At 40.4% G+C, this 26451-nt stretch overlaps 1 protein-coding gene and 2 non-coding genes across 3 annotated transcripts; 2 read left to right on the top strand and 1 right to left on the bottom strand.

Moving 5' to 3' along the window:
* Nucleotides 1-724: 724 nt before the first annotated feature.
* On the top strand, nt 725-797 carry TRNAK-UUU (transfer RNA lysine (anticodon UUU)). The gene has a single exon. It is a non-coding gene; the product is annotated as a tRNA-Lys (tRNA).
* A 315-nt stretch (nt 798-1112) lies between these two features.
* TRNAK-UUU (transfer RNA lysine (anticodon UUU)) lies at nt 1113-1185 on the bottom strand. Its single transcript has one exon. It is a non-coding gene; the product is annotated as a tRNA-Lys (tRNA).
* Nucleotides 1186-1816: 631 nt separating this feature from the next.
* MDM4 (MDM4 regulator of p53) lies at nt 1817-25061 on the top strand. The gene is made up of 11 exons (XM_053454360.1): nt 1817-1954; nt 4132-4244; nt 6035-6109; nt 12525-12658; nt 12938-12987; nt 14377-14438; nt 15003-15102; nt 17932-18083; nt 18464-18616; nt 19253-19333; nt 24088-25061. The coding sequence occupies exons 2-11, from the start codon at nt 4164-4166 to the stop codon at nt 24622-24624; spliced, it is 1425 nt and encodes a 474-aa protein (XP_053310335.1). The 5' UTR covers nt 1817-1954; nt 4132-4163; the 3' UTR covers nt 24625-25061.
* Nucleotides 25062-26451: the final 1390 nt, after the last annotated feature.

Below are 26451 nucleotides of genomic sequence, written 5' to 3'. Positions count from 1 at the left end.
AGCTGTCTATCCGGAGGGTTAGTCCACTCTCTGTCACGCCAACGTGTAGTAGATACATGGACTTGCTACCTGGTAGAGATGGTATGGCCAATTTCAGCATGAGAGGGGTTAATTCGATTGAATACGCATGTGGTGCCAAAAGGTCTTTTGAAGCTGGGACTCCAACCAGGGCCCTCTGCAAGGTGTGAAATGTTACAGAGGAGATGCACGAATAGCACAGAATGACCAGATTTGGAAAAACAATGGCTTTGAAATACACTACTTGTACTTATTGTCCTATGGAAAGATCACATTTCCAGTAGAACCATTTTTTATATATTACCACCACTGAATCATCGTAACAGATGTATAGCATCAGTACAGCTGCTAGGAAGAGGTTCCTGAACCTGATCACTGCAGTGCAGCTGCTTCCCACCAAGACCTACAGAGACCACAAGCGTGAGGCAGAGTGGGAGCCCTGCTTCCCAAACTAAAGATGAAGGCATCATGCAGATTCCCTGTGGAGCACAGCTGTATTGTCGATCAATGTTCACCCGTTAAACACAGGATGTGTATGCCTTCTCACTACAATCACTGGTCAGGTGACATATCAAAATGTTAATAATGACTACAATGATTTAGATTTACTTCATGGAAACCTGATCTAAATTCATACTGTAGAAAATAAAAATCCACAGTTCACTTATCTACTACCTTGGAACACTCAGGTCACTTGCCAATGAGCGCCCGGATAGCTCAGTCGGTAGAGCATCAGACTTTTAATCTGAGGGTCCAGGGTTCAAGTCCCTGTTCGGGCGTTTCTCGCATTTTGTCCCACGGCGTTAAAATGTTGGATTGTAATGCACTTTATGCTTTGCACAGTTTTTTTTTCTTAGTATAACTATGGATTCGGATACCAAAATATTCTCTTTTCCAATGTGGAAATTTCACAATTTTTTTGTTTTCTATAAAATGCCAAACATAAACATTCCTCCTGATTACATTTAATTATAAACGTTTATCGCACGATTTATTTAACATTTCAAAAGAGCTTCTACTACATTACAGTTTTTTTTATGAAGAGCACCGCATTATATATGAAAGTACAGTAAATACAAAAAATGTGAACGAGTCGCCCGAACAGGGACTTGAACCCTGGACCCTCAGATTAAAAGTCTGATGCTCTACCGACTGAGCTATCCGGGCTCGTTGGAAGCTGAATGACCACGTAGTCAGTATGTGATGCGTCCAAACGACGAACTACTGCAAACCCGTGACCATTAGGGGATTTTTTAATCTATTCAAAGAAAAGGTCATTAAAGCGTTGCGGGCTGTATTATACATTGTCTGTATGGAATTTACAACTATGTACAGATAGCAAATACAAACTCTGTAATAGTAATCAAAGAGAGCTAGTGGGGCCCAACATGTGTACTAACTTCGCTGGAATAATTTAAACGCTGTCAGTGGTCGGTTATGTCTTAAATGTACGGTATTGTGCATACGAATATGCAGTGTATCTCGTATTCAGCTAATAAAAAGCTGTCATTCTCAGCGTTTAAATCTGACTGGATAACTCTACATTCCGTTCTTGCCACTATGAGAGTAAAAGCTCTGAATTGTTAGGACTGTTAGCCATTTGAACAAGCAGTGCTTAAACCAAGGGGTGTTTGCAGAGGATTTTGTACATCCCAGAGCCAGTAAGTTGTAAGAAAGAAGACTGCCTCTCTAGCTTCATACTTCTCTATTGTCAAGATTCCGATCCCACCCACAGCAAAGTGCTAAAATGGCCACTATGTTGAAATCACCTTATGGTATTCATGCTATTTCAAACGTACCGGAAGTGTGCTATTCCGCCATGATGCGGAAGCTGATGTTCCGTGGGAGATGGCGCCCTTCTATCTTTTACTTTTTGTGAGAGAGGAGAGAAGCATCCTCTGGGGCAAGATGCGGGGCATAAGGGAACGTATGTAGGGTGAGAGACTTGTTAAATACTGTGCTATTTTAACTGCGTCATAACAATTGCCGCAGACTTCTCAGGCGCCCCAACTCATGACTGCGTTTTTATAAAAAATATAATTTCCTTAATGAGTGGATTTTTTTTTTCTGGCGCTGAGTCGTTCGACTACTGAGGCCCCATCATATGTATCCTCCTTTTAAAAATCAGGTTATATTGACCTGCTACTACATTTCGTGTTCTCAAGTCTATCGGTGTTTTAGCGGCGCCCTCATTCTTGCAACTTTGTTTAACATTTTTATCTATTAAAAGGCGAACATCTTATATATTAGTCTTCAAATTTACGCGTCGCTGATTTAAATGCACTAATGCTCACGTGGCTGAATGGGAGTAATCCATAGGCAGCAATATCTCATCATGTGGTGGAAGGTCTTCCAACCATAGCAAAGGTACCAAGGGACCACTTCTGTTAATACCCCTGAGTTTGGAAAAGATGCTTGATGATCAGGTGTCGGCATACTTTGACCATCTAGAGAACTTATTTAATGGAACATTACTTGAGGTCTTTGCATTGATCAGGAATAGTCTCTGTTGCCCTTCGTAAGACCTGATGCATGGCTTGTTCTAAACTAGACATTGAACTTGTCAGGATAGATGTAAAATTTTATATAACTTAATTGGTATGGTCAAAATGGAAAATATAAGCTATTCTGTAGCACATAGGTCTAAAACTGCTGAACCGGGAGTTGGTTATTGGTTTAGCCCCCTTTCACTTTGGTTCCCCTTTTCAGTTTGTAACCACACAAATTTGTTGTTTTTTTTTCTCTCTCAGAACAAATAGGGCTTTAATTTGAATCCATAGAAACATGCAAATTATTTTTGAATAACTTTTTCCTTTATTGGAAAAAGGAGAAATATTGCTCTTTACAATCTTCACACCACTCCCAGCTGCATTGGTTAATGTAATGAGCAAACAAGTCTCCATTGACTTGCTTTGATGATCGCAATGCATGTGATTGGCCTGCAGGGGGCGTTCAGATATCCCAGCATGGTCTAGAGTAGACCCTGCAATGGAGATGCTGTCCTCCTGTGACCTTTCAGTTGATGTCTGGGGTATTGTCTTTGGGAAGGGAATGCCTGGTCACACTCTTGACGGGCGCCATTGCAAACAGTCAGCAGGAAGCACCTTGGGGTGTGAAAATATATATATATATATATATATATATATATATATATATATATATATATATATATATATATATATATATATATATTTGTTTAGGATATGCTCCCCTTTTTGTAAATAATTGTTGGAAACTTTTGGCACCTGATTAATTCTTGAATATTATGCAGAAGTATTCCTTCTAAGCATCATTGAACTGAATGTGTCAATATATACCGTTCGTGAAATGGCGTATTGCGGTCACAATCAACTTTTATCACCAAAAATAAAGTTTCTTGATTTACAGAGAAAATGCAAAGATGTTTATGGATAAAGGTATATTATATAAAATATCAATCTTTATTTGCTACCTTACACTTTATAAAGTTGCCACCCAAATAAACCTATTGCAAAACTACAAATAACATCCTGGCCTTCCAGAGGAAATACTGCTGTATGGTTTATATCTGACATTTAGTTTTTTGTTTTGTGTTTTTTTGCCTTGGCTCATTTACATCTCTCAACCCCATGTCCTTCAGAAACGCGCAAGGTTAATAATTTGAACATCAGATCGTAGCATGCATTGAAATGTCAATGGCTTCAAGCCAGTTGTAGCCATGCGAGCATGGATACATTCCCAGGGAACCCCCAATACTGAACTTTTAAGCTGTATCTTTGCATCACGTAGCACTTTCTGACTTTTATATTGAGGGATGGTACTCTGCCTAAAATATTTACATATTAAATGGGGGAAAAATAGGGATGGGAAAAACACCAGTGCTTTGTGGTTATGTTAACAGGGATGCATATTGAGGATATTATTGTTTTGTAACACACACTGATTATTCACTTCTCAATTGAACTTTATTCTCAATCACTAGATTCATCATTAATACTCCTTGTTGCATGGTATGTAGTTCAATGTTGATGTCTTTTGTATTGTGCATAATAGTATAATATATGAATGGTACAGTCCTTCACAATTTAATTTTCCCAACCCTGTTAATCAGTGCTTGTTTTTTTTCCTATCTAGGTACAAACTCATCCAGCGTAATCACTGCCAGAATGTCAACTTCTACCTCCACTCAACAACGAACGGAAAGGGATTCTTCCCTTCGAAGTATATCAGGCGCTGAAGGGAACCCGGTATGCATTTCTAGAAATACTGCACTGTTCTTAGGTTTTTTCTTTCTTTCTTGGATCATAAAAAAAAAAAGTACCTTATTTGCTCTGTTATAAGACAAGGATTTTTTCAGAGCAAATGCTCTTAAAAAAAACCCCTCGTCTTATAATCAGGGTCAAATTATAGTCAGACCTATTTGAGGTCTGATTATAAGACTAAGATCCAGATTCCCCCACAGCCCTGCAGGGGACCTGGATCCTTCTGTCTTATGCCCCCCATTTAACACTCCCCCCGCCCCCCCAACTTACCGGTGCTTCTGACTCCCTGTTGTATAGTCAGGGCAGTGGGTAGACATCTATGCCATTCGCGTAGGCAACTTCCGCCGCAGCCGGAAGGAGGTGCCGTTAGCAGCGGGGGTTGTCTGCATCCATCGCGCGTACACCCTCCGGCTGTCAGAGAGGAGAGTTCCCCACAGCGCTGCTAACGGCACCTCCGTCTCGCTGCAGCGGAAGTTGCTTACGCAAATGGCGTAGACGTCTACCCGCTGCCCCGACTACACACCAGGGAGTCAGAAGCACCTGTAAGTTTGGGGGGGGGCATTTCTGTAGGCAGAGTGCTCTGATATGCCTTTTAACCCCCTTAATGCCACTTTGCCTCCAGAAATGCCTTTTTACCCTCTCTACGCCACTCTGCCTCCCGAAATGCCTTATACCTCCCTATATGCCACTCTGTCCCATAATATACCTTTTAACACCCTAAATGCCAGTGTGGCATATAGGGGTATAAGGCATATCATGGGGCACAGTGGCATTTAGAGGGTTAAAAGGCATATCATGGGGCACAGTGGCATATAGGGGTATAAGGCATTTCTGGGGCAGAGTGGCAAGCCTGAGGGCAGATGTGCATAACTGGGGGGCAGGTTGGAAAATAAAAGGAAATAAAAACAAAATATTTTTCTCAATCATAGCTTTTATTAAAAAAATAGTTTACATGAGTTAAGTTTTACCAGTATGTTATTTCCTACAGGGTCGTCTTATATTCAGGCTTTTCCTTTTTTCCCTAAATTAATATTCAGATTTTGGGGGGTCGTCTTATAATCGAGCAAATTCGGTAGTTTCTCTCAGCTATAGCAGCTTTTCACTTGTTCTTTCGGTTATCTGGTGGCACCCCGATCGGTGTACAGCTGCTTAAAAGAATAATATATTTATTAATGGGGACTAGAGGGTGTTAGCCATCGTCCTGTGTATTTCTCCAGACACAGACTCAGTACAACTTGGGTGCTTGGGTTTAGATGTACTAAGAGAATAAATACTTAAGTGATATGTTATGGATCTCCTAAGTGACTCAGTCTATTGTAGTGTATTGTAGTAAGATTAGAATCTTTATTAGAATTAACTTTTAAATCTTTATTGGTTTCTAAATGTATTAAATTACCACTTGAGTGGAACATTCATAGCACACACAACAGCAAGTTTTAAAACTAGGTGGTGGTGAGGCCTTAAAAAGGCATACGTTTGGGATGAAATTTCTTGACACTTCGTGTTTTATAAAATACCAGGGAGGGAGATTGTAGTTTGAACTCTGCAACATCACTATACGTTAGCAAGGTCCATCCCTTAGGGACAGCTTAGCATTTCATGCCGAAGAAATTTGCCAGTTATGGCCCTAAATTATGCTTAATTCAGGAAGTTGAAATCTCAACTCCTGCCAATCCCCTTGTCAAATGCAAATGTGTCTGTGGTATGTACCACATTCGGGAGTGCACACGGTACGTTTTTTGTTTTAGTAAAATGTTTTTCTGTTGTATACACAGGTACGACCACAGCCAGCACTACTGAAGCTTCTGCAGACAGTGGGAGCAAGAGGAGACACATTTACCTTAAAACAGGCAAGACCTGAAGGCTAACACATCAAATAGCTTTATTTTGAGACATTTTCTATGCAGAGGTTCACTAATGGGAGGCAAAAGTAATGACCCCCCCACACCTTTAATAAAAAAAAAAAAGCCACACTTTTATTAAAAGTAACACACCAAAATTGGACAACAAAAAAATTAAATAACATTAATATTGTGTATATATATATGATTAACAGCAATCACATCTATCATGCCCAGGCATACCCAAATTACAGCATGTACTGGTTGCCTGGGCATGTTAGGAGTGTGATTGCTGTTAATCATATGTAAATATTGTTATTGAATTTATCTGTCCAATTTTGGTGTGTTACTTTTAATAAGTGTGCCTAACACACCAGATTTGGACCAAATAAATCATATATATCATTGAGAATAGCAATCACACTCATATCATGCCCAGGCAGCCAGTACATGCTAGAACCTGGGCATGATAGGAGTGTGATTATAGGCTCCCTATGCCATGCTATCCCCCCACACTTACACATCCATGCTATCACACACTCATTCACTAACATTCACTCATTCGTTCCCTTAATCATGCATACTTGCTGATACAACCTCCCCACCCCCTAACCTGAATTGCAGATCTCTCACTCGCAGACTTCTGCAACTTCTCTTGTCCCACCCCCAGGGGAAGAAGGAATGGAGCAGAGTCCTGACGTGCATTCACATGACTCTGCTGAGTTCCTGCTTTTCCTGGCCGGTACAAGAGACTCTGCTCGCACACTGTGCGAGCTACGCACAGGTAAGCAGCCTGGCACCTGCAGACGATTATTTTCGTCCGATAATGCCCTTTTCGGCCGATATATCGGTGCATCCCTAGTTATATACTTTGCATCTTTTTAAACTGTGATATCCGATATCAATAGCAGTGATATAAAAGTCAATTTATTGAGTGGTTTTCTGGCATTTAAGACATTTGATATAAAGTACTAACTTCCTACTTCATGCTGTATGCAATCATGAAAAGGAAATGCATAAACAGCTTAAACTTAAGGTACATTCCAGCTATCATAAGCACTTTGATGCATATGATAGATGTGTGGTCCCTATACATTTTCCTGTGGTCTGTTTTGCAAAGAAGTGAGTGATTTTGCTAATGCATTAGCCCTTTTATCCCACCCCAGCTAAATGCCCTGCAAGGGATGCACTCAATGAACACAGTTAAATTTGTTAGTGTGTTTGTGAGCATATGATTTTAGCATGTGTGTCTGTTCAGCAATTTAATATTTTCAGTTGTCTTGATTTGCTAATTTAATGTATTAATCACCTTCTGAAATTGATAAATGTAATCACTGATTTAGGGCTGCAACCAATTGTACATTTTTCACTTAAAATAATTTAATAAACAAACAGGATGTTAAAAATAAACGGCAGAATAAAAAAAATTCTTGTTTTTATTTCCCAATCTGAACAGCCCCCCCCCCCGTCATGCATATTTGAGCCTATGCTTCCCACACTGCTTCCCAGATACGCCACTCTCCCGGATATGCTGCTCCGCCCTCCCCACATGTGCCTTATACTTCCTGATATGCTTTATACCCCAGATATGCCACTCCGTCTTTCCCAGATATGCCAAGGTCCCCTCGTAGATTCAGACTCATTCACAGCACACTGACACAATACTTCTATAAATAAGTACTGGGTTAGTCTTCACTGCCCCCAGGATTTAGGTTCCCTTTAGTCACCCCCCCCCTTTACCTCTAAATGCACCTTAAGTGAACCTTATTAAATTAACCCTCAGTCCTAAGCAAGGAATTAACCCTAAACACCCCATTAACCATAACTGCCCCTAAATTAACCCTAAAGACCCCATCAACTATAACTGCCCCTAAATTAACCATAAAGACCCCATTAACCCTAACCACCCCATCAACCATAACTGCCCCTAAATGTCAATGGGGGAATCTATAGAGATGTTTAGGACTTTAACCCTGGATTTCTATTATCATATACTAAGCCACACAATGTTACTACCAGGAGGACATGCTTATCTTCAAACAGAATATTACTAAAGAAGCACGTAAAAAAAAAAAATGAAAAAAAAAAATTCTCGATCTTTATTTTTCTGTGAACCGGTGTTTGCTGGCTCTGGGTTATAGGAGGAGGTGGCTCTCCTTATCGGAGCAAATCGTCTGAGTCTGCAGGAGGCCTTCCTGTAACGGTTCCTGTACTGGCACGATGCCAGGATACATCGGTTTGTATTGTACCGACGGGATGCCGGGGTACAGCGGTTTGTCTTGTACCGGCGGGATGCCGGGGTACAGCGGTTTGTCTTGTACCGGCGGGATGCCGTGGTACAGCGGTTTGTCTTGTACCGGCGGGATGCCGGGGTACAGCGGTTTGTCTTGTACCGGCGGGATGCCGGGGTACAGCGGTTTGTCTTGTACCGGCGGGATGCCGGGGTACAGCGGTTTGTCTTGTACCGGCGGGATGCCGGGGTACAGCGGTTTGTCTTGTACCGGCGGGATGCCGGGGTACAGCGGTTTGTCTTGTACCGGCGGGATGCCGGGGTACAGCGGTTTGTCTTGTACCGGCGGGATGCCGGGGTACAGCGGTTTGTCTTGTACCGGAGGGATGCCGGGGTACAGCGGTTTGTCTTGTACCGGGCGGGATGCCGGGGTACAGCGGTTTGTCTTGTACCGGGCGGGATGCCAGGGTACAGTTGTTTCTTGTACCGGCGGGATGCCGGGGTACAGCGGTTAGTCTTGTTGTACCGGCAGGGTGCCAGGATACAGCGGTTGGTCTTGTAGTACCGGCAGGGTGCCAGGGCACAGCGGCTGGTCTTGTAGTACTGGCGGGATGCCAGGGCACAGCAGTTGGTCTTGTAGTACCGGCGGGATGGAAGGTAGTATGTTCTCCCACAAGTTGAAAGCAGACATACTGCGCGTGGTTCCTGCCGAAAAGATGTTGTTCCCCCGCAAAGGAAAACCAATGGAACAATTTCTGATCTTCAGGGTTAATGGAGGTCCTCAGGAAGTAAAAACCCTTTCCCCTGTCTCAATTCCAGCATCAAGCTCTCCGGAGATGGTGGGAGGAAGAAGAACAGAGGGGCTACTCTTCCCGCCTCAATGTCTCCCCAATCAATAAACTGAAAGAAGGGATGGAAGTGGATGGTGGCAGCTTCTTTCAGCCTCTTGGAGGGTTTCTTGCACAGCATCTTCTCTATGAGGTCTTTGGTCTCAGGGCTGAGATGGTCAGGGTACAGCGGTGTGTCCTTGATGACCGATCTGGCCACCTCTTTAATGTCTGTCCCGCAGTAGAATAGTATGTCTCCCGTGGCCATCTCATACAGTATAACCCCGTAGGCCCACCAGTCTATAGAGGCATTATACCTCTTACCTTTGTGCATTTCCGGGGCTATGTATCCCAGGGTCCCAGCAAAACCATCGGCCGTCTGCTCTCCGAACATGTTCTCCACAGCCAGACCAAAATCTGCTATCTTAAGATGACCCTCGTTGTCCAACAGCACATTCTCTGGCTTGTATGCGCTTGCTATGGATATACTGCAAACCACAGACTAGTTCGGCAGCGAAGAATGTGGTGATGTTGGGGTCAAGTCTGCCAAAAGTAGCAAGTATCCAGGTCTCTTCCATTTAGGAACTGCATGGTGAAGAACAGGGAGTCCTCGGTCTGGAAAGCGGCGTGCATGTGGGTCAGGAATGGGCTCCCCGCTGCCACTTTGCCACTTCCAACACGCGCCTCTCCACCATAATGCTGCTCCTGTCCTCCAAGAAGTTGCTTCTTCTTGATCATTTTAACGGCCAAGAACTTTTTGCTGATTGTGTCGGTAGCCAGCATGACTTTGCCGTAGCTGCCCTTTCCCAACAGGCCATGGAACAGAAGGCTCTCCAAAGGAATGTCCGATTTAGATGGTTGGGAACTGGCCTCACCTCTCCTCTTCTTCGTAACGCCATGTCCCTTCATTTTGTCTCGTTTACGCTTTCTGTCCCTGCCTTTACTTTCTTTCCTCACCTTCTTGGCCTGGTCCTTAACCTGCTTCTTGCTCTCCTTTTGTTTTCTTTTCCTGCCACAGTCCACATTTGCGCATGATGTCCCAGTGATCTGTCCTAGGTCTCTACTATGGTTTTCTGTGGCATGTTTTAGCATCTCTGGGTTACCTACGGGGGGAAGTTGGTCCCGCTCCATCAGCCATAGGTCTTTCTCAGCCCCGTGGTCCCCCTTTTTCTGTCGCTCCACTGCTTCTCTCCTTTTCCTACCAGTTTTCTCCATTAAAGTCTTTTTAAACTTCTTTTTTTGTGCATTTCTTTGTGCATCTTGGTCTTTGTGTTTACCATTTGGCAAGTGGGTTTAGGTTGCTTTACAAAAAAGAGAGTTTATTGTAATTCCCCCTAAACACCCTTTTCTTGAAGTCAGAGTATCTTTACAAGGTAAAAATGTACTTTAGTGGTTGCCACATTATGCAGAGAAATTTTATTTTTACAATTTTTTGTTTTGGGTGAAAAACTGTGCAGGGCTGTAAAACCCTTGATTTGCAAATGCTTGTCTTCTGCCTGACTAATGACCGTTAGCATAAAGATGTTACCACTGAGCGGTTTATCAAGCTAAAATGCTACTTGCAGAGACACACCAAGGAGGCAAATTTATCTCAACTGTGGAAAAAGTTTTGCACTTTAGAATAAAATAACATATCTAAACTTAATTCTGATAATTCAATTTTTTCCTACATTCTCCGGGCAGTTTCCTTTCACAGATGTAGTCTGTGCCCATAAATAAAAAGTGTGTGTGGTTGTTTTGTTACTGCCTCCTTATTTGCCTCCTTGAATCCTATGTTCACTCATTGACACCTTTTAACACCCAGGGAGGAGAACCGTTCAAGCCCTCTACGTTCAGTGAATATTGATGGCTTTTAGGAAGTATTTAAACAAAGCTGATTTCTTTTTTTTTTTTTTTTTTTTTTTTTTTTTTTTATCTGATGGCTCCATGTGATTTATCCTGGGGATCTCTGGCTGTTGTATAATGTATAGTTTGTAGAAGATTTAGAAGGGGAAAATGTATTAAATAAGGAATAAATAAGCAAGTAAAAAATGCAGATATAGCTGCATGTCAGTGAGGAATTTAACTGCACTGCAATTTCATTACTAATATGTCAACCCATCCATGGATCTTGGTGACTTATTTGAAACACTTATGCATTTAAATAACTTTTTTAGCAGCCATCGGTGCTGGGGTCTCATAAAGGCGATAAAACATTTAGAGATGTCAAAGCTCTTGCTGAGTCTGGTTCTCGTGTCATCTAGTTCATCTAAGTGTCTGGCGCATGCTCTTATTGATGCAGTATATAAATCTACTTCTACTTTCCAGCAGGCTGTCATGCAAATAAACTATACCAAATGATTCTTTAGTGATGTGGATACTATTTGTGTTCTGTGAGCTTTAGAAGTGTTGGGTATGCTATACATGCCAAAGCAGAAGAAGCTGCCATTGAAAAGCAGCTGTTACATCAAGGTTTGGTCTCAAGGATCTTATTTACAAAATAATAAAACTGGTTTATATTGCACCATAATCTGCAGCACTGTACCGTGGTAAAGGGTAACTAAGGCCTCAACTGAGCTTACAACTCGCAGGTAGTTGATGGTTCTAAAAGCTTCTATGCATCCTTAGTGAAGAGATGCGTATTTTAGTATATGGGATCTCTTTGAAACATTGTGTTCAATATGATTTTTAAATACTCTTGTGTTATAGTTCAACTATTCACAAGCAGCTGTGTTGGTCGCGTAGAAAAAATGTGCTAATGTGACCTATCAACGTGATACCTCAGGTGGCGACAAGTTGACTTATTCCTTCAATAAATAATGCGTACTGACCAACTTGACTGCTGAGTCTTGGCTGTTCGTAAAACAACTTTAGAATTAATGAGTTTCTGTACCAGTATCGAGTGCAGACAGCTGATCACTGTCAACTGACAGCCTGTGCTTTAGTAACCAGATTTCTGTAGTAACTCACAGTATGAGCAAGAAAAAGTATGTGGTACATGGTCTAAGGAACATGCTTGGGCGAGGTCTGTGCTGGCTTAACATAGCTGCCCCCTTTTGCCCTGCATTAAAGTTGGCCCAAATTTTTATAGTCTAGATCCATAAAGCAGCAAAGATCAGTCTCTTAATTGCGTTATTTATTTATTTGCTGTACCATTAAAAATGAAAATTGAAGCACAGAAACAGAGCAACTGCCTTTCAAGCAAAGGCTAAAGAAGCCGCTGATGATGCAGCAGAATTATATTTGCACTCAAGCTCTGACATTGTTTGACCCCAAAACTTGTAAAATGATCCTAATGGGTGTAAGAAATTTTGATGGGGACTATTAATTTGCTTGTGTGCCTGGGTCATATGTATGAATCAACATATAATGCTGTTCTTCTTTGTAGGTTATGCATTATCTGGGACAATATATCATGGTTAAACAGCTCTTTGACAAACAACAACAGCATATTGTCCATTGTGGCGCTGATGAGCTTGGTGAATTGCTGGGCATTACAACCTTCTCTGTGAAGGACCCAAGGTGAGTTTGGTAAAAATCCTGCAAATGTACTTGTGGTTCTGCATTGTACCCAACCACAAAGTATATTATAGTGTCCTTGTGAGAGATGACAGGGGCAGCTTCTGTACAGCGAGAACTACATCCTGTCCTACTGACCCTGTTTAAGTGGAAGGAGGTCTAGGGGGGTATGTGTGAGGGGTGACAACTGCAAGTGTGTACTTGTAGGCCTCTGTCTATAATCAACGGGGAAAAAATAGCAGTGTATTTCTTTGTTCTGATGATGCTCTGTTCTTGTTACAGTCCCCTGTATGAAATGCTGAAGAAGAATCTATATCGAATCTCTTGCACAGGTAGATACTTGTATTTATTTTGCTACGCTAATATTCACGCTCATTCAGTGTCCCCGCTTAATGCTTTTACAATATGCTTCAAACCATATCAGTGCGATAGTTGTTTAATATCACAAAGAATAGGCTGTGCAGTTATGCAGCACATAAGATGTACGAGACTGGTGTGAGTATGTATCGTGTGAGAACATTGTCACTACATGAAGCTAATTTAGTATTGGTGCAATATTTGTCAAGGTTTTCTTATTTAAACATTTGGTAGATGAATTAAGAAGGTTAAACTGGTTTATTTTTGGAAATTTTGACATATTTTACCTTTTAAATTACCAATTTGAGAAGAGTAAATGCACTCTGTATTGTATTCTCACAGTATTCACCTTTTGTTTTGAATATGCACCCTGAATACTGATTGCTGAAACAATCGAGCTGTCCATAGGAATTCTATTTTTTTTTTTATTATAAAAGCGCATTGAAAAGTGGAAGTCATGCCAAACAATATCATTCATACAGCTTATCTCTGTTTATGCTAAGTTTTCAGCTTACTAAACATGCACAAGTGCTTAAGTGGAGGGGCTTAGGGGCAAAGTGTTGAAATTCTATGTTTTTACAATATACTAATTGTAACGTATGGTAGGGTAACTTCTATGGTTTAATAAAATGTCGGAAAACATCCTGAATCTCTTAAACAGATTAAATAGAACACTCTATAATACAAATTGTCCCTAGTTGCTCGGCTATCAGTAAGCGCTCCATCACCTAAAAAAAAAATTGAATAAGCATAAATCAGTCCTACAATTTGGAAATTGTCTACAATCTTATGGTAAATACATTTACCACCAAAGCTGTGTCCTAGGTTTAAAGTATTTCTATAACAATATATTACTTTGATAAGATAAAAAGCTTCTTGTTTAAAAACATCGCCCTGTGGATCACTCTTTCTTACTACAACATTTTTAATTAACCCCCAATAGACAGACCTCATGGCTGATTGCTAAGATTTTTATTTCCTCCAAGAGTATAACACTATGGTTGTCTTATTAACAGGTTGAACAGCCTCTGTTATGTGAGTTATGCTTAACTGATTTCCTCATGTTTTTTGTGTCATGAAATCTAGGAACCATTCATTTTAAAAAATAAAAAAAAATTTTTTTAATGAGTGCATGATGTTGAGAAGTCGTATCTAACAAAGTACCAAAGACTATCGATCTGATAGCACATTTTTAGTTATGCTACCGAGGCCTTCACAGCTGAAGTAGAAGAACTGGTCATCTTGCTTTAGCAGCACCTTCTGGATCTGTTGTATCCCTACCTTTCCTTTCTTGGAAAAGCTTGTGAAAGGATTGTAAGAACATATGTTACCAGGGAAGGGCTTTTTTCCCATTCGTTTCACAGATGCCGCAGACAGTTCCTCAAGTGACCAAACACAGGATACGGGCGGTTTCGAGCCAGAGAAGGTAAAACCTGGTATTTGTTGACCCTGTACAGAGCCTCCCCTTCTCTGTACCTGCCGGCGTTGGATCTCCAGACCACTTTTCAAACCATTCAGGTTCTTCTGGAGTCCACGGAGCAGGGACAGAGTCACCCTTCTCTGTTCCCATACTGCTCTCACAGCTTCCGCCTCCAGGCTGTGAGAGTGATGTAGCAGTTCTACCAGCCACAAAGTCACCACTTCTATAACTGCCTCCTCCTTTACAGTAACTTGGATTGTGCATTAGGGATTTCAGTGGATTTAAAGGGCCAGATTGCTATTGACCTAAAGCTAGCTTGCTTAATGTGTTTTTTCATTTAATGGAATTTGAAGTTGATAATTTTGTATTTGCTAATTATCAAAATATACCCATTAAAGTATGAAATCCTGACTTCATGCTTGCCGTTACGGATAAAATGCTGCCTCTTTTATTACAAAAGTGGTTGGATTTGGCTGTTAGAGTGGGTGGCTGGTATATAACTGCTGCATCTCCTTCTGCAACATCACAAAATAAAAGCTCTAATTTGCTTTCATTTCATTTTTCTGTTAGACGCCTAAACAAGGAATTGGCATTGGAGATGGAAGTAGACCGTTAAGTGACAATACAAATGAAGCTGCTTGTTCATCTTTTCTCAAACGCCATGCAGAAGGTATTCTTGTATTTTCATGCTATTTATGTGATATTTATAACTCTATATCAAACCAATGTCAAAAGGTATCGGCCTCTCAGATCATTATAGAAGATGTAAATTTGTATATCTGCAAATGCTCAGACATTATATAAATGTTAAATCGCCTGGACAAAGTATGAGTTGAGACAACCCACATTAAACGGCTCCCTAATGTACAGAATGGTGGTGATCAAAAAGTTTTAATGTTTTTTTCATCTCATAAATGAAGATGTGCAACAGTCAAACTATTCCTTGCTTAATCAGCCAACGCGTAGTAGAGGGAATGACACATCAAATGTAATCATTTAGGTGTTATCATTCATATTATTAACCCCTTGGCTGCTAAGCCATTTCACACCCTGGTGCTAAGCTAGTTTTCGGCATTTTGGTGCATCTCACGTTTAAAGGCGTTTCAAGTACATTTCTTGGGAATAAACTAAACAAACCATATATTGTTTTTTTCAGCACACCCAGCAGATTCCAAATATACCATTTTTATATGTGTATGTCTCATTAGATTTGCAAAATACAACCAAAAATGGGAAAAAAGTGTAATTTTTCACTTCCAACTCAATAAAAACTAGTTTGTAATGTTATTTTTCTAAACTCTAATATCAAAACCTGTGTTGCTAAATATTTGTAGTAGGTACCCGGTCTAAAATAAACAGACATTGAGAACAATAGACTGTGTTTTTCTAATATTTTATTGCTAAAAGTTAAATTTATAAGACTATCACAAAATTCATCTTTAAATTTAATGCATGGCTGCGTCAATTAAACAGCTCTAGCTGCCCGGGATGTTAAAATATGCCAACAAAACTATATATTTTTAGAAACTACACCCCCCGCTGCAGCAAATGAGGTCTTATTTGTATTTGTATCACAAATCTGACTTGCACAACAAATAAGTGAATATCACACAAATAAAAATAAAAAATAAATAAAATTAAAAGCGACAAGTTCATTTATGTCTTCCGCACTCCAGGTTTGTCCTAGAAACACATGCAGCCCCTCATTTGATGCGCCAAGGGGTGTAGTTTCTGAAAATATATACTTTATGTACCATAATTTAACTTCCCAGCTGTCTAGAGCTGTCTAAATGCAGCCATCACCCCTAAATGTTTTAAGACAATTTTTTAACAAGATTCTCCAATCTGCCATATCTGAAGTTAAGGTGGTCTAGACATCTGGGAAGTTAAATTAGGGTACATAAAGTACACATTTCAAGAAACTACACCCCTTGGAGCTTCAAATGAGGGGTTACATGTATTTCTAGGACAAAAGTTAAGTTCACAGATAATGATGGAATATGTCGCTTTGGCTAGAAAATATGTTTTTTCTAACCATAGCGACATGTTCATTTGTGTCTTGCGCACTCCAGGTTTGTCCTAGAAACACACGCAGCCCCTCATTTGATGCGCCGAGGGGTGTAGTTTTTGAAAATATGTACTTTTTGTGCCATAATTTAACTTCTTACGTGAGCAGTAATGCCACGTCAAGGCTTCAACCCTAATTACTGACCATTCACACACTTTTCATATCTCCATTCACTCGCAGAAGCACACGCCATACTTTCCATACATTCACTCGCAGAAGCACACACACCATTCTTTCCCCTTACAATCCCAAAGAGATGATCGTAAAGGGAGAAAAACATCACTTTTACAGCAAAAATAAGTTTTGCAGTAAAAATGCAAGGGGCTCCAGGGATGACATGGTTAACTTACGTACTACAGGCTATACGGCTGATTTTTGCAGTTCCTCTGGATTTCAAAAATTGCCTTCCTCTACCATTGGCTAAATTTAACTCCATGATCAAAGGGATCATGGGGTTAAAATTTAGTATCGGCCATTTTTAAAAAGGGAATGTGACTTTTTATAGCTATATGATCGCTGTGGTAACATTGGCTACCACAGTGATCATTTAGCTAGAATACTTAAACTTTTTTTTTTTTTTTTTAAAGTTAAACCAGTTTATGTTTAGATAATTTAATTTGGGGGTCTCTAGGCAACTTTGATCTTTATTTATCTGCCTTTAGAGACCCCCAAATCATTTTTTTTTACTTTTTTTTGTACATTTTTATTTTTTTAACATAATATTTTTTATACTTTTTTACAAGCATTATACCGTTGGAAAGGTGAGGCGATTACCTTTCCAACGGTATATGTTGGGGGTCTGTAGCTGCTCAGATGCCTGAGATACAGGCATCTAAGCAGCATGCCCCCATACCGTGAAAACTGACAATTGTCAGTTTTCAATAAAGTTGCGCGGTGACGTCATCGCGTCATTACGCGCAACGTCACCGGCCGGATCGGGTGGTCCCAGTGATGCCCTTCAAAATGAGGGGCAGATCGCCGGGGTAGGTGGTGATGGGGGTCCACAGACCCCCATCAAGGTAGGAGAGTGCTAGCGACGGCATGGTGCCGTCGTTAGCACCTGACTGGGACTGCTAGCGACGGCACCATGCCGTCGTTAGCAGTCAAGGGGTTAAATTGTTTCACTTCCAATATATTAAGTACTGTGCTTTGGGGCACTAATGGGAAGTTGGCATAGGTTGTATTGCTATTTCCTGAAGACACTGCTGGGAAACGTTCCTTCCCTGAAAACACAATTCTATGAATTACATTTTTGTTGCACCTAAATGAGCAGGAGTGCCTTACATTACCTTATATGTGGGTAGGTAAGACTGTATGAATCCTTGAAACATTTTGAAATTAAAAAAGCAAACTTGATAATTAGTTCAATTAAACTACGGAGCTGTGTTGATTTTTGTCATAAGCCCGCTAATTTATTTCCTCCATCACCAGATGTTGAAGATCCAGAAAATTCCAAACAGCCACGTCTGGACTTGGCATTTGAAGAGTGGGATGGAGCTGGCTTGCCCTGGTGGTTTTTAGGGAATTTGAGGGCAAATTATAGTCCACAGAGTAATGGATCCACAGACATCCCTTCCAATCAGGTACCGATGTGCATCTGAGTGTTTGTCCAACTCTCTTTATGAACCCAGTAAAACTAGAATCGCTGCTAAGTATACCAAAGGGGAATGATTTTAGGAGCCAAATGATTGTGGCTCTTAATAGAAATAAGCTGCTAAGGCCTAATTTTTTTGCTACTGAATTTAAGACTGACTGACCTAGGCAAATAGTGATATCTTTTTTTAATATGTAAGCCTCATTTAACATTCATTTTAAATTGTTGGTGTGTTTGCCAAGTGACCATACTGTAGGTAGATTAATTTACTTATTGGCTTTTCCAACTTACCTACTAAGAAGCGGATTGTGTGCCAATCAGCGTATGCACATGATGAAATGACAAGAAGCCTTTCTTTCTTTCTTGTAGGATATCGACACAGCCCTTGTGTCAGACAGCACTGATGACCTGTGGTTCCTTAATGACTGCCGCTCTGATCAGATCAATGTGGAGGTTAAAGTAGAGACTCTAGACTCACAAGATAGTGAAGGAAAGGAAGTCAAGGAAGATGAAGGCAAAAAGGTGAGTATAAGAGCATTTAATTACATTAATGCACATAATGCAGGTCTTGTACAATGTATTGTTAAATCTGTGAGATTATTTCAAACTTTCCTTTGTTTTATTATGTAAGGAATGTATTATGATTTATATGGGACAAGCTCAACCTCATGTACTGGAATAACCAGTTAGTGTTAGCCCTTCATAATGTATCTCATGCCAACTCATCTGTCTAATGCGGTGAGTTTTGCATGGGTTGAGCTCACTTCGGTGTCAGTCACAATAAAAAAATGAGAAGAGGGAAAACTGTAGAAGCTCAGATCACTTGAAGATGTGCCCTGTGCGATTCTTTGGTCATGGGACAGGATACCTGTTGTCCTGATTTCAGGGCCGTTATTTAATTGTGGTCATACAGTAAAGATGGAAAGGCACATTAACAAATATTTGGGCGTCCCCCCCAAGAAACAGAATCTTTGAAAACATTTAGAAAATCCATTCCTTTTGGAATTTAGATAAAGATTGTTACCATCAAATATATTTTGTTCATGTTTGACAAAAACGTTTATCTCAGAAATCTCAGAAAAACAGTAAGCGAAAGAGAAATGTATATACTACATCTGTGAGGATGTTTTTATGTAGCATTATCCTTCTTGTTCTCAGGTGATCGAATTAACCATTAATGAGGATGATCTGGAGGACACTCAGAGTCTAAGTGATACAGACACAGAGCTCACTTCTGAGGTTTGTCACATTTGATTTTGTCACCTTTTGATTTAAGTTCACATTTTCCTATATAATGTATATTATGAGTCATTCTGTATTTTTGTGTACAGTAGCTTTAATACTGTAACGGTCTTAAGTATGTAATACAGGGCTCGACAAATCCCAGGCGCCAGGTCGCCATGGCGACTCAGAATTTTGTCCTGGCGCCTAGGAGTTTGTCAGCCTCTTACATCCACAAAAAAAATGCCCCCGCGTCACCACGCGGGGGCGTTGCTGCTGCTGTCTGCCCAGAAGTCTGGGCAGACAGCACAGCCACTCAGAGCCCGCCCCCGAGCCTGAGATCACTCCCACGGAGTGATCCTGTAGGCTAAAACCGCGATTGCAGGAAAACCTGCAATAGCGTTTTCAGCTGCCACAGGCAGCTTCAGGAAAGGGGGTTCAGTGTTCACACAACATCCCCCTGCTGCCTGATCGCTCCATGAGAGCGACAGGGCAGCGTTAACCCCTTCAATGCCGCAATCGCGGCATTTTAGGGGTTAATTCCCGTTTTGTACGGGGCTCTGCTGCTGGTGGTCTGCCAGGAAGCCCAGGCAGGCCAGCAACAGCAAAAACGACCCCCCCACAAGCCCTTTGATGACTCCTGTAGGCATGGAAGCCTACAGCAGTCATCAAAGAGACTCCCCCTGCAATGGCTGGTCTATAGACCAGCAATTGCTTCCCAGCTGCCAGAGGCAGCTTCAGGGACAGGGGGGAGAGGGTTCTTTGGTCTCCACATGAGTGTGGTGACCAGCCCCAACACCCCACTGCTGCCTGATCGCTCCATGAGAGCGACAGTGCAGCGTTAACCCCTTCAATTCCACAATTGTGTATAACACATTTGTGGCATTGCAGGGGTTAACATTTAAACATTATAAAAAAATAATAAAAAAAAACAAAAAAAAAAACCCAACAAAAAACAGCACTGACCTGAAAGTCCAGGGTGCTTCCAGGTCAAATGCTGTGCGTTTAGTAAGTGGGCTGATGATGATCAGATCACTCCTAACCAACTGTTAGTTTAAAAAAAAATCCTGGCTCCTAACTTTTTTAGCTGGAGCCTAGATTCACAACAAATTTGTCAAGCCCTGATGTAATACATTAAGCCCTTCACGACTCAGCCCGTATATGTGCATGAAATATGTACATGCTGCTTTAACCCCTTAAGGACCGGGCTCATTTTTCGTTTTGTACCCTGTGGGACCGAGGCTGTTTTGACACTTTTGTGGTGCTTGTGTTCAGGTGTAATTTTCTCCTCACCCATTTAGTGTACCCACATAAGTTATATATTGTTTTTTTCAGGACAAGATGGGCTTTCTTCAGATACCATTATTTTGATCGTATCATCTTATTTACTATAAAAAAAATAAAAAAAACATGGTGAAAAATTGAAAAAAACACATTTTATGACTTTTATTTGAAAAATCTTTTACTCACCTAAAAAAGCAAGTAAAAAAACTAGCTAAATAGATTCTACTACTTGTCCTGAGTTTAGAAATACCCAATGTTTTTATGTTTTTTTGCTGTTTTTTGTAAGTTATAGGGCAATAAGTACAAGCAGCGTTTTATTATTTCCAAATCTTTTTTAACAAATCTGGTCAGTCTGCCTCCATCTCCTCTTTGGAACATCTTTGAAGCCGGTTAACTCAATTTAACCCATTCAAACCATATATTTTTGAAAACTAGACACCCCAGGGTATTCCAAATGCTGTTATTTTAACCCTTTCCATGCACCAATTATACAACTACACTTTGTCAAACTTTGTAATAGTAATTTTTTTTATTTTTTTTTCCACACAAATTGTACTTTAGTTATAGATATACAGGTTCTGGTATATGTCACTGTCAAACAACACCCCAATATGTGTTCAGCAGCATCTCCTGAGTACAGCGATACCCCACATGCATGGGTTTGTCAGATTGTTTGGCTGGTAAAAGGCTACTTTTGGGGCATGTGTAATTCAGGTGGTCATTTGGTCATTGTGCCTCCCTCTCCTCTTTGGAATATCTTTGAAGCCGGTTAACTCAATTTAACCCATTCAAACCATATATTTTTGAAAACTAGACACCCCAGGGTATTCCAAATGCTGTTATTTTAACCCTTTCCATGCACCAATTATAGAACTACACTTTGTCAAACTTTGTCATAGTAATTATTTCTTTTTTTTTTCACACAAATTGTACTTTAGTTATAGATATACAGGTTCTGGTATATGTCACTGTCAAACAACACCCCAATGTGTGTTCAGGAACATCTCCTGAGTGCAGTGATACCCGACATGCATGGGTTTGTTGGGTTGTTTCAGATTTAAAATGCCACATTTGGGAAGTGCGCTTTTTTTCTCCATTTTGGTCAGTCATTTTGGATAGGTACACTATGCCTTATCTTTGAGCTAGGCCACTCCAATTTACCCCATCAGCCATTTTTTTTATATATTAGACACCCCTTGGGTATTTGAAGTGCTTTTATTTTAACTCTTTGTTGAGATTTTTGAGAAATTTTAGCACTTGCTCAAAATAATAAACTTTATTTTTTAATTTAATTTTATTTTTTTAATACTTTTTTTTATATTTTTTTTTTTACACATTTTGCTGGTACTGGATGGTTCATCTAGTGACATCACTGCATAATTATTTTTAAATGTTAGCACATTTTTTTTATTTTTTTTTCCATTTTTTATTTTTTTTTATTTATTTTTTGAATATTTTACTAATCACATAGTGATTAGAAAGCTGGGCTCCATTGACTTGCATGGTTGAATGCAGTACCTGTATTCAACCAGCAAGTGGAGCCAGTTCTCTAGAGGGTCTGGAGACCCTCTAGCGAACTTTTTCGTCTTTATTGTTGTAGTTCCCGGGCCGCCGCCATCTTACTTGATGGCGAAGATCACCGGCAGCGGCGGCTGTGACCGCTCTCCGGAGCGGTCACAGCCCACCCAGAGGTAAGTGTTTGGTGTCGCTGGATGCCTCCAGATCGAGGCATTCCAGCGACACCATTTAAGTTTAGGAGGCGATCGTTGATCGCCTCCTAAACGCTTTTAAAACGGGCGTCCGCCGCCATACAATGTATGGCGGCTGTTGACGCCCCGGGGAGGGGCCAGACATGGCCCCCGATGCCGATCTCGGCCTTGCTGAATGCCTCGACATCGAGGCATTGCAGCAAGGCCGTTTAAGCGAAGAAAGTGATCCTTGATCACTTTCTAAGCTTATTTAATTTTTTGACGGTTCAGGACCGTCAAAGGTCATTTAGTGACCTTCTTGTTATGACGGTCCTGAACCCGGCAAAGGTCGCGAAGGGGTTAAAATTGCAGCAATCGGCAGCTTTGCCGCATCCACGGAAGCTTCATAAGGGAGGCTATCCGAAGATACTGGGAGGAAAGCCCTTCCCCTGAAAAGAAAGGTTCAGCGGCAGCCAATCAACAAAGATGGGCGGCAGCTAAAACAGAACTTAAGTGATCATCAATCAGTTCTTAACCATAATCAGTGTTGATGAAATGCCTGCATATCTAGGCATTCAGCAACACAACCCCTCCAAAGAGCAACCACAAGTGCCATCGGTGAGTGACATTGCTGCCACTCACAAGATGAAAAGCTAACGTGTACTCAATCTGAAGTCAATGAAGGAAGTCAGTGGAGCCCAGCTTACAAATCGCAAGGTGGTTAGTAAAACAAAGTTTTAGTTTTTTTTTTTTTTTGCATGGAAAGAGTTAAAATGCTGGTATTTTAAATTCCCATGGGTTTTTTTGTTGTGTATGATTTTATGGGATAAATGCACAGACTGACCAGATGTCAAAAAGGTGACCTTTTACCTCCTAAATTACCTGACGTACCATGCACCCCCTGTCGCTGTACTCAGGAGATGCTGCTTACAACATATTGGTATGATTTGTGAAAGTGACATATACCAGGAGCTGTAAATTCATACCTAAAGTAGGTGTTGAAAAACGCACAGAAAAAAACTATGGCAAATTTTCATAAAGATTGGTAGTAAAATGTGTGCATGGAAAAAGTTAAAATACCAGAATTTCAAATACCCTGGGGTGTCTAGTTTTCAAACATATATGGTTTGATGGAATAAAATCAATTGACCTTCTTCAAAGATGTCCCAAATGACACATGGGGGAGAATTTTCAAGATGTCAAAATTCCAACTTGAAAAATGTGCACTCTTCCCAAATGTGGCCTTTTAGCTCCTATACAACCCAATAAACCCATGCATGGGATTGTTTTTAAAGGTTTTGAAATGACAATATGCTTATTGTACCTTTTTTGTACTTACAAAAAAACACAGATTGGCAATTTCTAAATCTGACTACCAGGTTTTTTTAATTGGCTTTTGCAGCAGAGTAAAGAAAATCAAATAAGTAAGAAAAAAAAATCGCCATATTTTATAATAAATAATTGTATGTAAAGAAAGCCCTGCTTGTCTTTGGAAAAAAAAATGGATGAACTAAATGAGAAAATTACAGCTAAACCAGGAACAACATGGCAAAAATGTTAAAGCGACTTGTCCCAAATTTTACATGTAAAAAACATTATTAAATATACCTCTATAGACTGGTGTATGCATACCTTGAGGATTTTATCTCTCCAATATGATGCTAAAGAGTGGCAAATGTAGTAATGGCTGCATTTCTTCTATACACTACTTTTCTAATTAACTTTTCAACACTTGTATAATGCATTTTGCTTCCTTTGATAAGCAAAAGTATAAACATTAGCCATTTTTAATTTTTTTAGGATTGCTGGCAGTGTGCGAATTGCCACAAATTTAACTCGCCAGTGAAACGTTACTGCTTTCGATGCTGGGCACTAAGGAAGGACTGGTACGCAGACTGTCCTCGTCTCGTGCACACTTTGTCAACACCTGTAATTCCTGCCAAGTCCTGTGCTGGAGAAGACAAGGATGGAATTGACATTCCTGACTGCCGCAGAACTGTCTCAGCACCAATGGTGAGGCCGCAAGTAGCTTACAGCAGACCTCCCTCATCCTCGCTGGACTCATTAGACCTTGCAGCAAGTTCCAAAACTTTATCAGCAAGCACAGATACACTACTCAGTTTCCAGTCAGAGGAGGTGACCCTAGAATCTAGTCGTCCTTTACTACAGCCGTGCCAGCTCTGCCAGAGAAGGCCTCGTAATGGCAATGTGGTACATGGACGCACTGCTCACATGGTAGCGTGTTTTACGTGTGCACGTAGCCTTCAGAAGACTCGTAAAGGATGTCCTGTGTGTCAGAAACCCATACAGATGGTGGTGAAAACATATGTGGCCTAACTGGAGGGCATTATAAAGTACTTTTGTTTTTTTTGGTGTCTTCGCCTATCACTTCCTGCTGCCATCACAGCTGGGGCCGATGGAAATCCTATATGGAACCATTCTATGCATTTTAAGCTCTTTGTGTTTTGTCCCTCAAGCACCTTTTATTTTGAAGACCATGAAGGGTTTTGCTCTGAAGTTCAATAAAGGAAGAACTTGTATTTTGTTTACTTGGGGAGTTGGGAGTCTTAGCTCACAAACTCCTAGAAGGCACTGGAGGTATAATTTCTTTTGCCTTCAACATAAGACCATGCATTATCACTGCCATGAAGTGTTTGTTGTACAATACTGCTCACCAACAATTGCCAAGGTGACTACTGTGGTTCAACGTTTTCAGTGATTATTAAATTAAAATATTAGTATTTTTCCAAGCTTGTATAGTTTATAATGGAAAATCTATTGTCATTTTTACCCCTGGAAGGCTTTACCAGTGGTACTTAAGTTGGTTCCGTAACAACTAAACAAACCAGCTATTAACAGAATGTCTTTCTTCTTTCAGAATTGTGCTTTTTGTTTCTTTCGTTAGTCCACTTGCTCTATGGAACTTATTGATCACATGCTTCATCAAGGAAACTACTCCTCCATATACATTTAATCCATTTGCAAGAATTATACTTAAGCTGCAGTGAATATGTATGGGCGAGGAGGCATTTTCTTCAAAGCTTTTGGCAGCTATTTATTTACTTGCATACATTTAGGGGTGCGCTTCACATGAAAACCTTGGTCGTTGAGTATAAGGTAGAAATCGCCAACTTGCCATTTCTGCATTATTTGTCCTGCAGGAAATATATTCGTTAGTTTTGCTGTGTGTATTTGTAATTGCACTTATGATCTTGGGTGAGTCTGTTTTAAGCTCTCCGAATGTTTTATCCTAAATGTATTGTCAAGCTATAATCTGTGCCAATGAATCAAAGATCTGCTTAGCTTAAAGGTTCCTCTGAACTTAACCTCTGACATTTTGCTACATCCCCTAGTATTGACTGGGTTAGAAAAGCCATTTATGCTAACTTGGCTAGTGTTTGGGATGCAGCACTAATGTTTTAATTTGCCTCTTATTGGCTTGCTTTCTAGTCTCTCTGAACAACCAAAGTGAACACAGAAAATAGATTTTTTTATTCACGTTTAGCACTCTCATCTACTGTTTTCGCAAAGCGTACATTTTACTTAGACTGCATTTTCAACTGCTATAAAAGTAAAACTTTATTTTTAAATCCTCTTACTAAGGTGGCTTTTTAATGCTGGCGGTCGCTTACTGTTTCAAGTGCTGTAAGTACCTCAGTGGAAAGGCTAACTTGTTCAACTGATTCAATCTACTTGAGTGAAGGTTCAGTTTACTTGCGCCAGGTACAAAATGGCAGATGTTTTGAGGGAGGATTCTATCAGAGGGGTTATGTAAGAGGGCTTTAAATAATAAAATCTTATTAACAGAAGTTATAACAATTGGTAGGTTTTAGTCTCGCAAAAAGCCACCAAAGCGTGCAATCCATTGTATAGCAAAAACCTCTGGAGACTTATTTGCACTATTATAAAATTCTGTCGTTCTTCTGCCTGTGAATGGAGTGCAATAATGTGTAACTTGGTGGTTTTGAGTGATGTTTATGGAATCTTTTCGATCTTTTTGAAAATAATGACCGCAATCGTGGTGGTAAGGGAATATTTGTGAGGATTAGGGTTAAAATGTTTGTATTAAGACTGTACAGTTGTGGATGAAAGAAAAAATAAATACCTTAGCTCTTTGTTGCTAACTTACCTGATTTAATGTTAAACTTTAACATTCAGTAGCTG

The sequence above is a fragment of the Spea bombifrons genome, chromosome 2, assembly GCF_027358695.1.
Source record: "Spea bombifrons isolate aSpeBom1 chromosome 2, aSpeBom1.2.pri, whole genome shotgun sequence".
In the NCBI taxonomy this organism is placed as follows: domain Eukaryota; kingdom Metazoa; phylum Chordata; class Amphibia; order Anura; family Pelobatidae; genus Spea; species Spea bombifrons.
Note: the sequence above shows the minus strand (reverse complement) of the source record. Positions and strands in the feature narration are given on the sequence as shown.

Coding starts and splice junctions, on each gene's coding strand:
- MDM4 (XM_053454360.1), top strand. CDS start 4,164: ATGTCAACTTCTACCTCCACTCAACAACGAACGGAAAGGGATTCTTCC. Junction 6,110..12,524: donor ACACATTTACCTTAAAACAG/GCAAGACCTGAA, acceptor TCTTCTTTGTAG/GTTATGCATTATCTGGGACA. Junction 19,334..24,087: donor ACACAGAGCTCACTTCTGAG/GTTTGTCACATT, acceptor TAATTTTTTTAG/GATTGCTGGCAGTGTGCGAA.